Source organism: Ranitomeya variabilis, chromosome 2, assembly GCF_051348905.1.
Source record: "Ranitomeya variabilis isolate aRanVar5 chromosome 2, aRanVar5.hap1, whole genome shotgun sequence".
NCBI classification, from domain to species: Eukaryota; Metazoa; Chordata; class Amphibia; order Anura; family Dendrobatidae; genus Ranitomeya; species Ranitomeya variabilis.
This window is the reverse complement of record NC_135233.1, coordinates 970,934,765-970,948,276: the sequence shown is the minus strand read 5'-3', so window position 1 is coordinate 970,948,276 and position 13,512 is coordinate 970,934,765. Positions and strand designations below refer to the sequence as shown.

Here is a 13,512-nt window from a genome sequence, read left to right as displayed (position 1 = left end):
AAGTCATTGTACAATTTGTCCTGAGTACGCCGATACCCCATATGTTGGGGTAAACCATTGTTTGGGCACATGGCAAAGCTCGGAAGGGAAGGAGCGCCATTTGACTTTTCAATGCAAAATTTGCTGGAATTGAGATCGGACACCATGTCGCGTTTGGAGAGCCCCTGATGTGGGGGGGGGGGTTTCCACTGTTTAGGCACAAGCGACACCATTTTGGAAAGTAGACCCCCTAAGGAACTAATCTAGATGTGTGGTGAGCACTTTGAACCTCCAAGTGCTTCACTTTAGTTTATAATGTAGAGCCGTAAAAAAAAACAAAAAAAAACACCTTTTTTTCACAAAAAAATTTCTTTTCGCCCCAAATTTTTTATTTTCCCAAGGTTAACAGGACAAATTGGACCCCAAAAGTTGTTGTGCAATTTGTCCTGAGTACGCTGATATCCCATGTGAGGGGGTAAACCACTGTTTGAGCGCATGGCAGAGCTCGGAAGGGAAGGAGCGCCGCTTGACTTTTCAATGCAAAATTTGCTGGAATTGAGATCGGAACCCATGTTGCGTTTGGAGAGCCCCTGATGGGCCTAAACAGTGGAACCCCCCACAAGTGAACCCATTTTGGAAAGAATATCCCCTAAGGAACTTATCTAGTTGTGTGGTGAGCACTTTTAACCCCCAATTGTTTCACTAAAGTTTAGAATGTAGAGCCGAGAAAATTAAAAAAAATAATTTAGCCCGCAGTTTTTTTTCCCCCAAGAGTTAACAGGAGAAATTGGACTGCTAAAGTTGTTGTCCAATTTCTCCTGAGTACGCTGATACCCCATATGTGGGGGGGGGGGGGGGGGGGGGAACAACTGTTTGGGCGCACAGCAGAGCTCGGAAGGGAAGGAGCGACATTTGGAATGCAGACTTAGATGGATTGGTCTGCAGGCGTCACATTGCATTTGCAGAGCCCCTGATGTACCTAAACAGTAGAAACCCCCCACAAGTGACCCCATTTTGGAAACTAGACCCCCCAAGGAACTTATCTAGGTGTGGTGAGAACTTTGAATGCCCAAGTGCTTCACAGAAGTTTATAATGCAGTCGTGAAAATAATTTTTTTTTTTCCCACAAAATAGATTTTTTAGCCCCCAAGTTTTTATTTTCACAAGGGTAACAGGAGAAATTGGACCCCAAAAGTTGTTGTCCAATTTATCCCGAGTACGCCGATGCCCCATATGTGGGGGTAAACCACTGTTTGGGCGCACCGCAGAGCTTGGAAGAGAAGGAGCGCCGTTTGACTTTTTTTTTTTTTTTTTTAAATTCGTTTATTTATCAAACACAAAATAAACACAGCATACATATTTGTCCTTGTCATTAGTCTGCATGGTTACATTTACAGGGGATGAAAAAGACAGAGCATACATATGCCAATCATTTCACATAGAAGAACATGTATATATATGTAAAGTTATGGAACAATCGGAACATAAGGTTTTTAAACTACAACTAAACTAAACCTCCAGAACTACTAAGCCGCCACTTAGTAGCTGGGTGTTTTTTCCCCATTGCGCAATACTAGTAGAGCAAAGGTGAAACCACGTCCCCATCGACCAGTCAGATCACAGAGTGAGGTGAGAGGCATTCCATTTATCCCATATTTTGTTGAACTTACCCGGGCAACCCCTGTTTTGATAAAGAGTGCGCTCATAGGGGATGACTGCATTCACCAACCCAATCCAGGACCTAATGGAGGGGGGTGAGTTCCCCATCCACCGCAGAGCTAACAACTTCCTTGCTAGAAAAAGTGTTTCTCGCGCCGTTTGACTTTTTCAATGGAGAATTGGCTGGAATTGAGTTCGGATGCCATGTCATGTTTAGAGAGCCCCTGATGTGCCTAAACACAAGTGACACCATTTTGGAAACTAGACCCCTTAAGGAACTAATCTAGATGTGTGGTGAGCACTTTGAGCCCCCAAGTGCTTCACAGACGTTTATAAAGTAGAGCCGTGAAAATAAAAAAAATCGCATTTGTTTACATAAAAATGATCTTTTCACCCCCAAATTTTTTATTTTCACAAAGGTAACAGGAGAAATTAGACCACAAAAGTTGTTGTGCAATTTCTCCTGAGTACGTTGATACCCCATATGTGGGGGTAAATCACTGTTTGGGCGCACTGCAGAGCTTGGAAGAGAAGGAGTGCCGTTTTACTTATTCAATGTAGAATTGGCTGGAATTGAGACCGGACACCATGTCGCGTTTGGAGAGCCCCTGATGTGTCTAAACAGTAGAAACCCCCCACAAGTGACCCCATTTTGGAAACTAGACCCCTTAAGGAACTTATCTAGATGTGTGGTGAGCACTTTAAACCCCCAAGTGCTTCACAGAAATTTATAACGTAGAGCCGTGAAAATAAAAAAATCTTTTTTTTTTCCTCAAAAATGATTTATTTAGCCTGCAATTTTTTATTTTCTCAAGGGTAACAGGAGACATTGGACCCCAAAATCTGTTCACCAGTTTGTCCTGAGTACGCTGATACTCCATATGTGTGTGGGGGGGGGGCACTGTTTGGGCACCCATCAGGGCTCGGAAGGGAAGGAGCGCCGCTTGGAATGCGGACTTTGATGGGATGGTCTGCGGGCGTCATGTTGCATTTGCAGAGCTGCTGATGTACCTAAACAGTAGAAACCCCCAAGTGACCCCATTTTGGAAACTAGACCCCCCCCCCCCCCCAAAGAGCTTATCTAGATGTGTGGTGAGCACTATGAACCCCCAACTGCTTCACAGAAGTTTATAATGTAGAGCCATGAAAATAAAAAAAAAAAAAAATGTTTCCACAAAAATGATCTTTTCACCCCAAAATTTTTACTTTCACAAGGGTAACAGGAGACCCCAAAATTTATTGTGAAATTTATGTTGAGTAGGCTGATACCCCATATGTGGGGGTAAACCACTGTTTGGGCGCATGGCAGAGCTCGGAAGGGAAGGAGCGCCATTTTGGAATGCAGACTTTGATAGAATGGTCTGCGGGCGTTATGTTGCGTTTGCAGAGCCCCTGATGTATCTAAACAGTAGAAACCCCCCACAAGTGACCCCATTTTGGAAACTACACCCCCAAGGAACTTATCTAGATGTGTGGTGAGAACTTTTAATGCCCAAGTGCTTCACAGAAGTTTATAATGCAGAGTCGTGAAAATAAAAATATTTTTTTCCACAAAAAAAGATTTTTTAGCCCCCAAGTTTTTATTTTCACAAGGGTAACAGGAGAAATTAGACCCCAAAAGTTGTTGTCCAATTTATCCCGAGTACGCTGATGCCACATATGTGGGGTTAAACCACTGTTTGGGCGCACGGCAGAGCTCAGAAGGGAGGGAGCACCATTTGACTTTTTGAGCGCAAAATTGGCTGTGGCTTTTAGAGACCCCCTGATGTACCTAAACAGTGGAAACACCCCAATTCTAACTCCAACCCTAACCCGATCCATAATCCTAATCACAACCCTAACCCCCAAAACACCCTTAGCCCTAATCCCAAAGCTAACCATAACCCTAATCAAAACCCTAAATCCAACACATCCCTAACCCTAATCCCAAACCTATCCCTAATCCCAAACCTATCCCTAATCCCAAACCTATCCCTAATCCCAAACCTATCCCTAATCCCAAACCTATCCCTAATCCCAAACCTATCCCTAATCCCAAACCTATCCCTAATCCCAAACCTATCCCTAATCCCAAACCTATCCCTAATCCCAAACCTATCCCTAATCCCAAACCTATCCCTAATCCCAAACCTATCCCTAATCCCAAACCTATCCCTAATCCCAAACCTATCCCTAATCCCAACTCTAACCCTAATGCCAACGCTAATCCAAACCCTAATTCCAACTCTAACCCCAACTTTAGCCCCAACCCTAACCCTAAGGCTATGTGCACACGTTGCGGATTTTGCTGCAGATCTGCAGCGTGTCAGCAGAAGTTTCCCATGAGTTTACAGTACAATGTAAACCTATGGGAAACAAAACGCTGTGCCCATGCTGCGGAAAAAAACACGCGAAAACGCAGCGGTTTACATTCCGCAGCATGTCAATTCTTTCTGCGGATTCCGCAGCGGTTTTACACCTGCTCCATAATAGAAAAGTGCAGGTGTAAAACCGCAGGGGAATCCGCACAAAAACCGCGGTAGATCCGTGATAAATCCGCAGGATTTAACAAATCCGCTGCGTAAAAATCCGCAGAGAACCATTCTACGTGTGCACATATCCTAACCCTACCCCTAACCCTAACTGGAAGATAGAAATGCATACATTTTTTTTATTTTAATTATTTTTCCCTAAGGGGGTGATAAAGGGGGGGTTATTTACAATTTTTTTATTTTGATCAATGTGATAGGATCTCACAGTGACCAAAATAAAACAAGAGGAAGAATCTTCCCCTGCCGGCGGGCAGATCATGGCGGGCGCACTGCGCCTGCCATTTTCTTACCGGAGCAAGAAGCCAGCGGCCAGCAGAAGAACCCAGGGACACCGGTAAGTATAACAGGGTCCCCAATCCCCCTATTTCTCGGTCCTCTAATGTGCGATCACATCAGAGGACAGAGAATGACATCGCTTTATTTATTTATTTTTTTTGCGGTCGCCGGTAAACAGTTAATTACCAGCGATCGCAAAACAGGGGTCGGTAAAAACCGACCCCGATCATGTTCTTTGGGGTCTCGGCTACCCCCGGCAACCGAGACCCCAGAGAAAATCCGACTCTGGGGGGCGCTATTCACTTTTTCCACAGCGCCGTTAATTAACGGCGCTGTGGTTTAAGTACCCTTAAATGCCGCTGTTAAAAGGCATATCGGCGGTCGTTAAGGGGTTAAGTGACCAGCTATGTTTATTTTGGAGTGCAATATATATGGGGAGCTCCTCCCCTCTATGGTTTACTATATATTACTTTGTATGACCATGTTGCTCTTTATTGTGTACATACTTTGTTTTATTTTGATGTAGATTGAGTGATGGTAACTCATATTTTTCTGTTAATTTTTGTACATAGTTACTGAAGAAGGCCAACAAAGGCCGGAAAGTTTATTTTCTCTTTTGCAATAAACACAAAAGAGATCCACCTTAAGTTGAGTGCCAGGTCTATTTTCTATATTATCACATGGTGTGGGATCCTACCTTGGCACCTTCACTGGGTAGTGCATACGGTATCATTCCTATCATTATATTAGATCAGATCGCTGATCTGTCACTTTGCATAGCACTGTGTCAGATCAGCGATCTAACAGGCAGTGCAGGAGGCTTTCCTGCACCTGCTCTGAGCAGGCGCCGGCTAGCCACCTCACTTCAGGACCCCGAAGGAGCCCCGCTGCCATCTTGGATCCGGGGACTCCTTCCAGCACACCACAATCGCATCGCGTTGTTCCGGTGGGGGAGCCCCCGTCCCTGCGTGATGCCCTCTTGAGGAAGCGAGAATCATTCTCGCGAAACGCACGTCGGGGAGAGTGACCGCTCCCAGGTCTTACATCTGTTAATATGGGTAACTAATCCTTTACTGTATTACTGATATGTGCATTACTTTGATTATATGTGCGATATTTACTCGTTGCACATTAGTATCATTGGGAAGATTATGTCCCTGTTTGGATCACACATGCATGAATGAAAGCACCTTTTTTACTTCAAGCTTTTTTTGTATATGCCCATTCGGTGGTAATTGTTTGAGACTTGTTATATTCTCAGCCCTGATGTAGCGATCACGCTGCGCTGCCACCTGGTTGGATCACATTAATTTCCATACTAATGACATTTTGTCTTAACGTTGTTATTAGGAACTTTCTGTTTAAACTAATTTTTTTATATGTAATAAAAATATACCTTTTATACATAAAAACTCTGAATTTTCTCCGATTATTCGTGATGCCCCTCTATGCCGCTGTCACTACTGACAGTGGCATCAGAGGGGTTAAATGCCCACGATCGGCGCTGCGCCGATCGTGGGCATTGCTGCGGGGTTTCAGCTGTCATATACAGCTGACACACGCACGCGATCGCTGCAGTGCTCAGCGTGAGGCCGTGCGATCGTGCCGCCGTACTAGTACTGCGGTTTGTGTTAACTCAGTTCCCGCACAGCAGTACTAGTACGGTGCATGTCGGGAAGGGGTTAAAAAAACCTGCATGTTGTGTTTACTTGTGTTATCTTTGTCTAATGTTTACATTTGTGATGTGAAACATTTAAGTGTGACAAACATGCAAAAGAATAGGAAACCAAGAATGGGGAAACACCTCATACAACTAAGAAAAATGTGGATTTTCTCTGGTGCCCCCTCATAGGATGACAAGTTTCATCAGTGTATGCAGAACTTTGAAGGCTACAACATCAAAGTGATATCAGGCCCACGAGTTGCAGCAGCACCATCTCACACATACACACACCCCGCCCTTAAGGGCTGGCACCTTCCTCACACCCCCGAGCGGCCGGCAGCGCCCTCACCAGAGGTAGGCAGCACCCTCACACCCCCGAGCGGCCGGCAGCACCCTCACCAGAGGTAGGCAGCGCCCTCACACCCCCGAGCAGCCGGCAGCGCCCTCACCAGAGGTAGGCAGCGCCCTCACACCCCCGAGCAGCCGGCAGCGCCCTCACCAGAGGTAGGCAGCACCCTCACACACCCCCGAGCAGCCGGCAGAGCCCTCACCCCCTCAGGAACAGCAGCACCATCTCACACACACCCTCCCCTTAAGGGCTGGCACCTTCCTCACACCCCCGAGCGGCCGGCAGCGCCCTCACCAGAGGTAGGCAGCACCCTCACACCCCCGAGCGGCCGGCAGCACCCTCACCAGAGGTAGGCAGCGCCCTCACACCCCCGAGCAGCCGGCAGCGCCCTCACCAGAGGTAGGCAGCGCCCTCACACACCCCCGAGCAGCGCCAGGTCCTTACCCACATCGCTGTAGCTCATGTGCACCACTCTGCCCAGCGTGCTGAAGCTGCAGAGCGGGTCACACAGCTCGGGGCCCACGCTGAACACTTCCACCTTACAGCCGCCGGCGCTGGTCACGAACACGCTGTCCCGCCCACAGGAGAACAGCTCCGGCGCCTGCCGGGTGGGCACGATCCTCTGCGAGCCGAAGGGATGGCAGTTGTAGAGCTGCACCATGGTGTCACCGTGTGGGGCGCACCGTCATGTCCGGGTGCAGAGGGGGTTATTTAGGGCCCTGGAGAGAGGAGCTGCGCAGATCCATGGAGACGATGAGGCGCACAGTCCCCCGCACACCTGTACAGGGACACAAGCACAGTGTCAGCGCTGCGGCTGGCGGGACCCGTGTCCGTGCGCTGCGGCCTCACCTGTCATTACACTGCGGCTGTCAGGCAGAGCAGCCGCACTCCCTGCCCCGCAGTCAGCACACAGCGGCCGAGACTCCCCCTTCCTCCCAGCAGACATGTGACGCCAATTACCAGATCACATGCACAGGGGAGTGGGCGCGTCCATTACAGATGGAAAGAGAGGGGGTGTAGCGGTGTAAGATTGCCTAGTCAGCCTCTGTTCTCCCTGGATATCGTCTCAGCAGCTTCCCCTCAACCCAACCCCCTTCCCAGCCCCTCTACACTTGCCCTCCTTCTATCCCTACCCTGTAAGTGCGGTCACGTGACATATAGAGTGACCACGTGATTTATCCTAAACAAGTCCCGGTTGGCGTGTATCTAGTCTGTGTAATGAGAGAAGCCCTCAGGCCGTCACCCTCCGCTGTCAGTCACACAGGAGGAGGCGGATACATTATAGTCTCAGCCCCGTGTACCGAGACGTGACCAGGACACAAATAACACCGGACTGCTCTGGTTGTGAACACTGCTCGCACCACCCCGGCTTCAATCATGGCTCCGCCCCCGCCCGTTTCTTATTGGATAACATTGTATTCCTGTGACTTTAATTGGGTGTCGGGATCTTTGCTGCGCGCTCATTGGCTGTGACTTGAGGGGTGTACTCACTGCACTGGGACTGTGAGAGCGGGAAGGCGGCCTGTACCGCTGCGGCTGTCGTGTGTGTCACCATGTCGGGGTTCCTGAGGTAACGCTGTGTCTGTGCAGTGTGCACTGCGGCCGGGAGTTGTGGTCGAATCATCGGAGTTGTAGCTTTGAATGGCGTTAGTGACTTTACCTCACAGTGTGCACCACGTGAAACGCTTAAAAAAGACGCAAAGCTGCCATTTTTTTTGTTTTTATGGCGTTCATTGTGCTATAAAAATGACCCAGATACTTGATTCTCCAGGACTGTAGGGTTGTGGCGATGACAAACTTTATTTCGCAATTAACCAGAATCCCTCAATGTCTGTCTGCTATTTCATCCTTCTCCACTAGATTTCTAAAACTTAACATGGACAAAACAGGATTCATCATCTTTCCCCCATCTCACGTGACACCCCCCCCCCCCCCCCCATTACAGTAAACGGCTGCCCACTCTCCCCAGTCCCACAAGCTCGCTGCCTTGAGGTAATCCTTGACTCTGATCTCTCCTTCAAACCACGTATCCAAGCCCTTTCCATTTCCTGCCGCCTTTAACTCAAAAATATTTCACGGATCCGTACATTCCTCAACCAAGAATCTGCAAAAACCCTAGTCCATGCCCTCATCATCTCCTGCCTCGACTACTGTAACCTCCTGCTCTGTGGCCTCCCCTCTAACACTCTTGCACCCCTCCAATCTATTCTAGACTCTGCTGCCCGACTAATCCACCTGTCCCCCCGCTATTCCCCGGCCTCTCCCCTCTGTCAATCCCTGCACTGGCTCCCCATTACCCAGAGACTCCAGTACAAAAGCCTAACCATGACATACAAAGCCATCCACAACCTGTCTCCTCCATACATCTGTGACCTCGTCTCCCGGTACTTACCTACATGCAACCTTCGATCCTCACAAGATCTTCTTCTCTACTCCCCTCTTATCTCCTCTTCCCACAATCGCATACAAGATTTCTCCCGCGCTTCCCCCCTACTCTGGAACTCTACCACAACACATCAGACTCTCGCCTACCATTGAAACCTTCAAAAAGAGCCTGAAGACCCACCTCTTCCGACAAGCCTACAACCTGCAGTAACCACCAATACAGCATTCTATAATGCTGTATATCTGCCCCCAAGCCGACCTGCAAGAGAAGAAAAATAACCTTTGTTATACTCACCTGCGGGGCGGTCTGGTCCGAGGGGAGTCGCTGGTCGTGGTCTGGTGTCTCCCTTCTTCTTGCGATGCCGCCCTCTTGCTTGCTTCGTGTGGATGACGCGTTCCTTCGGCTCTTTGACCTTTCCCAGCGCACCGGAGTACTTTATTCTGCCCTCGACAGTGTAGAGAAATACGCCTGCGCAGGAGCGCGGTGCCGAGAAGACGTTTTATCCACACAAACCAAGAAGAAGCAAGAAGGGAGGCGCCAGACCAAGACCAGCGACACCCATCGGACCGGTGAGTATAATAAGGCTATGTGCACACGTTGCAGATTGGTGTGCAAATTTTTCCGCACTGTTTTTGCAAAATCCACTGCTGATTACCCGCGGATTTACCGTGGTTTTTGTGCGGATTCCACCTGCGGTTTGCTGCTGTTGAGGAGCAGGATTCCTATTATGGAGCAGGTGTAAACCGCTGCAGAATCCGCACAAAGAATTGACATGCTGAGGATAATAAACCGCTGCTTTTCCGCAGCATGTGCACTGCGGATTTTTGTTTTCCATGCGTTTACATGGTACTGTACAACGCATGGAAAACAGCTGCAGATCCATAGCAAAATCCGCAACGTGTGCACATATTGTTACCATAGTCCTAGTTTAGAAAGGCTATTAGTCACTTCAAAAGATTCAACAATTACATATTCAATCATGGATTACCACAAAAGAAAGAATTGAAGGAAGGATAATATTAAAAGTAATATATTTATTAGAGAATATTTTTAAAAATAAGCATAAATACAAAGGGATATCAAAAAAGAGAGGGGGAGTTTAAACCACCAGACTATAAAAGAGGAGGGAAACAGTGCTGCACAGAACCACCTGGTTAATGAGGTAAAAGTTAACCAATCTATATCATAGGAAGATTAAATTTGTGATGATATAGTTACAAAAAACCCAGCAATCAAAGGCACACGCCACTAGTATGTATACATCTGCCAGGAATAAGTCAGAGGGGTATCCCCATTCTTTTGGTTTTACCAATGAAAAAATAATAAATGAAACATGTATATCCAGCAATACAACTTAGTTGTTAATAGAATGAAACAACAGAACCATGTAAAATAATGACCCTTTGGGGTGGGACAATCTCTCAGGCCTTGGCACGCCACTTTGGTAAATATACTTATACTTATATTTGCACATATATACCCGCACTTTGGTGACTCTGATTGGATTAGGAACTTATGAGAAAGACCCGTAATAGGTTTTGTTCCACTTAGGTATGATTTACCAGTGGCAGCCGTTGATATTTGAATAAGGGGTCTGGTTACTATGCATTAATTTCATTATGGTCAGAAGTATCCTCAGTGGAGTGGGGTGGTGCAATAAGAAGCATATATTCATAGTGCCTTAGACCTGAGTGATGGTTTAGTTGCACTGTGAGGTACCTTGTTTTTTGCTGCTTTTTTTGCTGCTTTTATTGTTATGTTTAAATTTTGTCAATAAAATTGTGTATTTTGCATTCCTTGAGCCATGTCATTATTTTACATGGTTCTGTTGTTTCATTGAATCTTACGGAATGGGACCAAGCAATTATCAGCTATAGGTCATATAGGATTAATATGTATGCATTAGTTGTTAATAGGCAGGAAAGTAAAACTACTATATGCTTCATAAAGAGTACCAAAATGGGGGGGGTCCCATGACATGGGCTAATTACCTGTGATTCAGAAGTACCTAGAATGGTGCCTAGCGCTGATGGTGGAGTGCAGGTACTATTCCCCGGCGCCCGACAAGCGCTGTTTCGCCGTAGCTTCTTCAATAGGGGCGAGGACAGAATGCTGTATATAAGCCCTGAAAGGTGGTGGCCGTATCTCCTATCGGCCAAACCTGGTGACAGGTTCACTTTAAGGGGGTCCCAGCTGTCTCCTAAGAAAGTTCAGTAAGTGCCAGGACCATCTTCAAAAGAGGATTGAGCTCCAGGATCAGTTTAACTCCAGCGCAGACTGTGCTCAGAAATAACAGCAGGTCGGTGTGACGTCATCTGCTGGCCGGGTGACAGGACGGCCTCTTCTGTCCCATAGAAGCACCACAGATTGACATTTGCAAGAACTACAGGGATTGGACTGGGGTAGAGAGGCCATCTGTGATCAAGACTCCATCAGACTTTGGGACATCTGCAGTGATTGTCCAAGTGATTGCTACCGAGTAACGAGTATATTCGCTCATCACTAATTGATACCTCTCCATTATTAACCAGGCTTAATTAACCATGGTCCCTCTCTAGGCTATTAATATCTGCCCTCAGTCACTGGCTTTCCCTCTCTGGCGGAGAAAACTGCGCGGGAGCCAACACCATTTTTTTCTGTGAATTAACTCTTTAATTTAACAGCTACAGCTCCAAAAGTTTACACACACACACACACACACACACACACACACACACACACACACACACACACACACACACACACACACACACACACACACACACACACACACACACACACACACACTACTAACATTATTAGTGAGGGACATATAAAAATCTAACAGATATGCAATGGTTTACTGTATGTAAACCATGTCTCATATCCTATCGGCTTCTGCAATGATTTTACAGAACCCGACAATTGAATTATCGGCCATTCTGCTATCCAGCTCCATATGGAAAAAAAAAAAATATACCGGTGTGTGTGTGTGTGTATGTGTATATATATATGCCGAGAAAATTCCGCCTGACCTGATGCGAGCTGCCCCATAGATTAACATTGGTCCGAGTGCTATGCGATATTTTTTTTTTTTCTTTTTTTATCGCATAGCACTCGTCCGTATTATGCTCTAGTGTGATTCCTCCGGCCTTAGGCCACGGCTTTAAGCGTAGCTCATCAGTTCTGCACAACCCAATTAACTGTTTTGTTCCTCTTGCAAATTCACCAGGGGCTCAGCTTGGAAATTCTTGCAGTCTCCGCAGTATAACAGAAGAGGTAGCCATGTGGTGCACGCTTCTCCCAATATATTTTTTGATGAAGTACAAGACATTACGTCTTCAGCGGATGATTCTGCATCTGGAGAGGAAGATCTGGACTCTCTGCTGTTATTCGGTGTGCTGAGAGGCAGTGTGGTTGGATTGCGTTACTATACAGGAGTGGTAGGTATAATTATTTCTCCTTTGCCTCATTGGGGGACACAGACTGTGGGTATATGCTGTTGCCACTAGGAGGCTGACACTAAGGCTAGTTTCTCATTTGCCTTAGAATCCGCAGCGTTTAATCCGCAACCGCAAATGAAGGAAAAACCACATGGAAACATGTACAAACGCAGCGTTTTTTTTAAAAACGCGGTATTTTCATGCGTTTTGCATGCGTTTTGCATGCGTTTGCGTTTTTTGTGCGCATGGTGGAAAATTTTACAGGAGAAAAATCTAGATAACCAGACACCGCCAATGTGACTACAGAGGGTGTGTATTATGGGATCTCTATATATAGACCCTTGGACTGCTGAAATGTTAACAGCGTGCTACTCTATCCTGTGTCATGATGGATCTTCGCATGGAGAGCTTTTATTTCAACCTGGATTTAAGCATCAAGCTGTTTCTTGCCTGTGCGTTTGCTTGGGAGCAACAAAGAAATCGAGAAAGACAGAGAAGGACACGGCGTCGGCGTTTTTGGAGACACCCTATTATCAAACTCCGGGAGAGCCGTGGAGCCTATCACACGCTATATGGCGAGCTTAATGCCAAACAGGGCAAATTCCCGGAATATACCAGGATGTCGCAAGACTCTTTCCGGGATTTGCTTGCTCGTGTCCAAGGAGCCATCCGGAGACAGGACACCCAGCTCCGTAGTGCGATTCCTGCAGAGGAACGTCTGCTGGTTACATTAAGGTACGTAATAATTCTAAACAAATGCCAGTCCTAATTATTGTTGGTCTGACATGTATTCTTTGTATTTTCTTTTATGTCTTTAGCAGAACAACACCATAAATAGAATTGATTGTAATTTATTTTTTATTTATTTTATTACAGATTTCTGGCAACCGGAGAGGGCTTATCCCTCCACTTCCAGTACCGGCTTGGAATTTCCACCCTGTCTGGAATAGTTGCGGACACCTGCCGGGCTTTGTGGGACATTCTCCGGGATGGATTTATACCCCTACCCACCGAGGACATGTGGATGGGAATTGCAGAGAAATTCTCGAGTGTGTGTGATTTCCCCAACTGTTTGGGAGCGGTGGATGGAAAGCACATGCGCATTATCAAACCCGCCAGAACTGGCTCAGAGTACTTCAACTACAAAAAATATTTTTCTCTTGTGCTCATGGCAATAGCAGATGCGGACTGTCGCTTCATCGCCGTGGACATTGGAGCTTTTGGCCGTGGCAACGATTCCCAGACTT

At 46.8% G+C, this 13,512-nt stretch overlaps 2 protein-coding genes across 6 annotated transcripts in view; one reads left to right on the top strand and one right to left on the bottom strand.

The window, feature by feature from the left end:
• HPS3 (HPS3 biogenesis of lysosomal organelles complex 2 subunit 1) overlaps positions 1-7,585 on the bottom strand; it is a 96,579-nt gene extending 88,994 nt beyond the window's left edge. Inside the window, exons 1-2 of one of the 3 annotated variants that reach the window (XM_077290830.1) lie at positions 7,307-7,585; positions 6,902-7,235 (exon numbers count right to left, since the gene is read on the bottom strand). In XM_077290830.1, coding sequence (XP_077146945.1) covers positions 6,902-7,118 — 217 coding nt within the window. In that variant the 5' untranslated portion in view covers positions 7,119-7,235; positions 7,307-7,585. The remainder of the gene's footprint in view (positions 1-6,901; positions 7,236-7,306) is intronic. The other 2 variants (XM_077290832.1, XM_077290833.1) reach the window with 2 other exon arrangements.
• HLTF (helicase like transcription factor) overlaps positions 7,386-13,512 on the top strand; it is a 136,274-nt gene continuing 130,147 nt past the window's right edge. Inside the window, exons 1-2 of one of the 3 annotated variants that reach the window (XM_077290834.1) lie at positions 7,386-7,481; positions 12,055-12,265. In XM_077290834.1, coding sequence (XP_077146949.1) covers positions 7,426-7,481; positions 12,055-12,265 — 267 coding nt within the window. In that variant the 5' untranslated portion in view covers positions 7,386-7,425. Of the gene's footprint in view, positions 7,482-7,883; positions 8,028-8,083; positions 8,104-12,054; positions 12,266-13,512 lie in introns of those variants that run through there. The other 2 variants (XM_077290835.1, XM_077290836.1) reach the window with 2 other exon arrangements.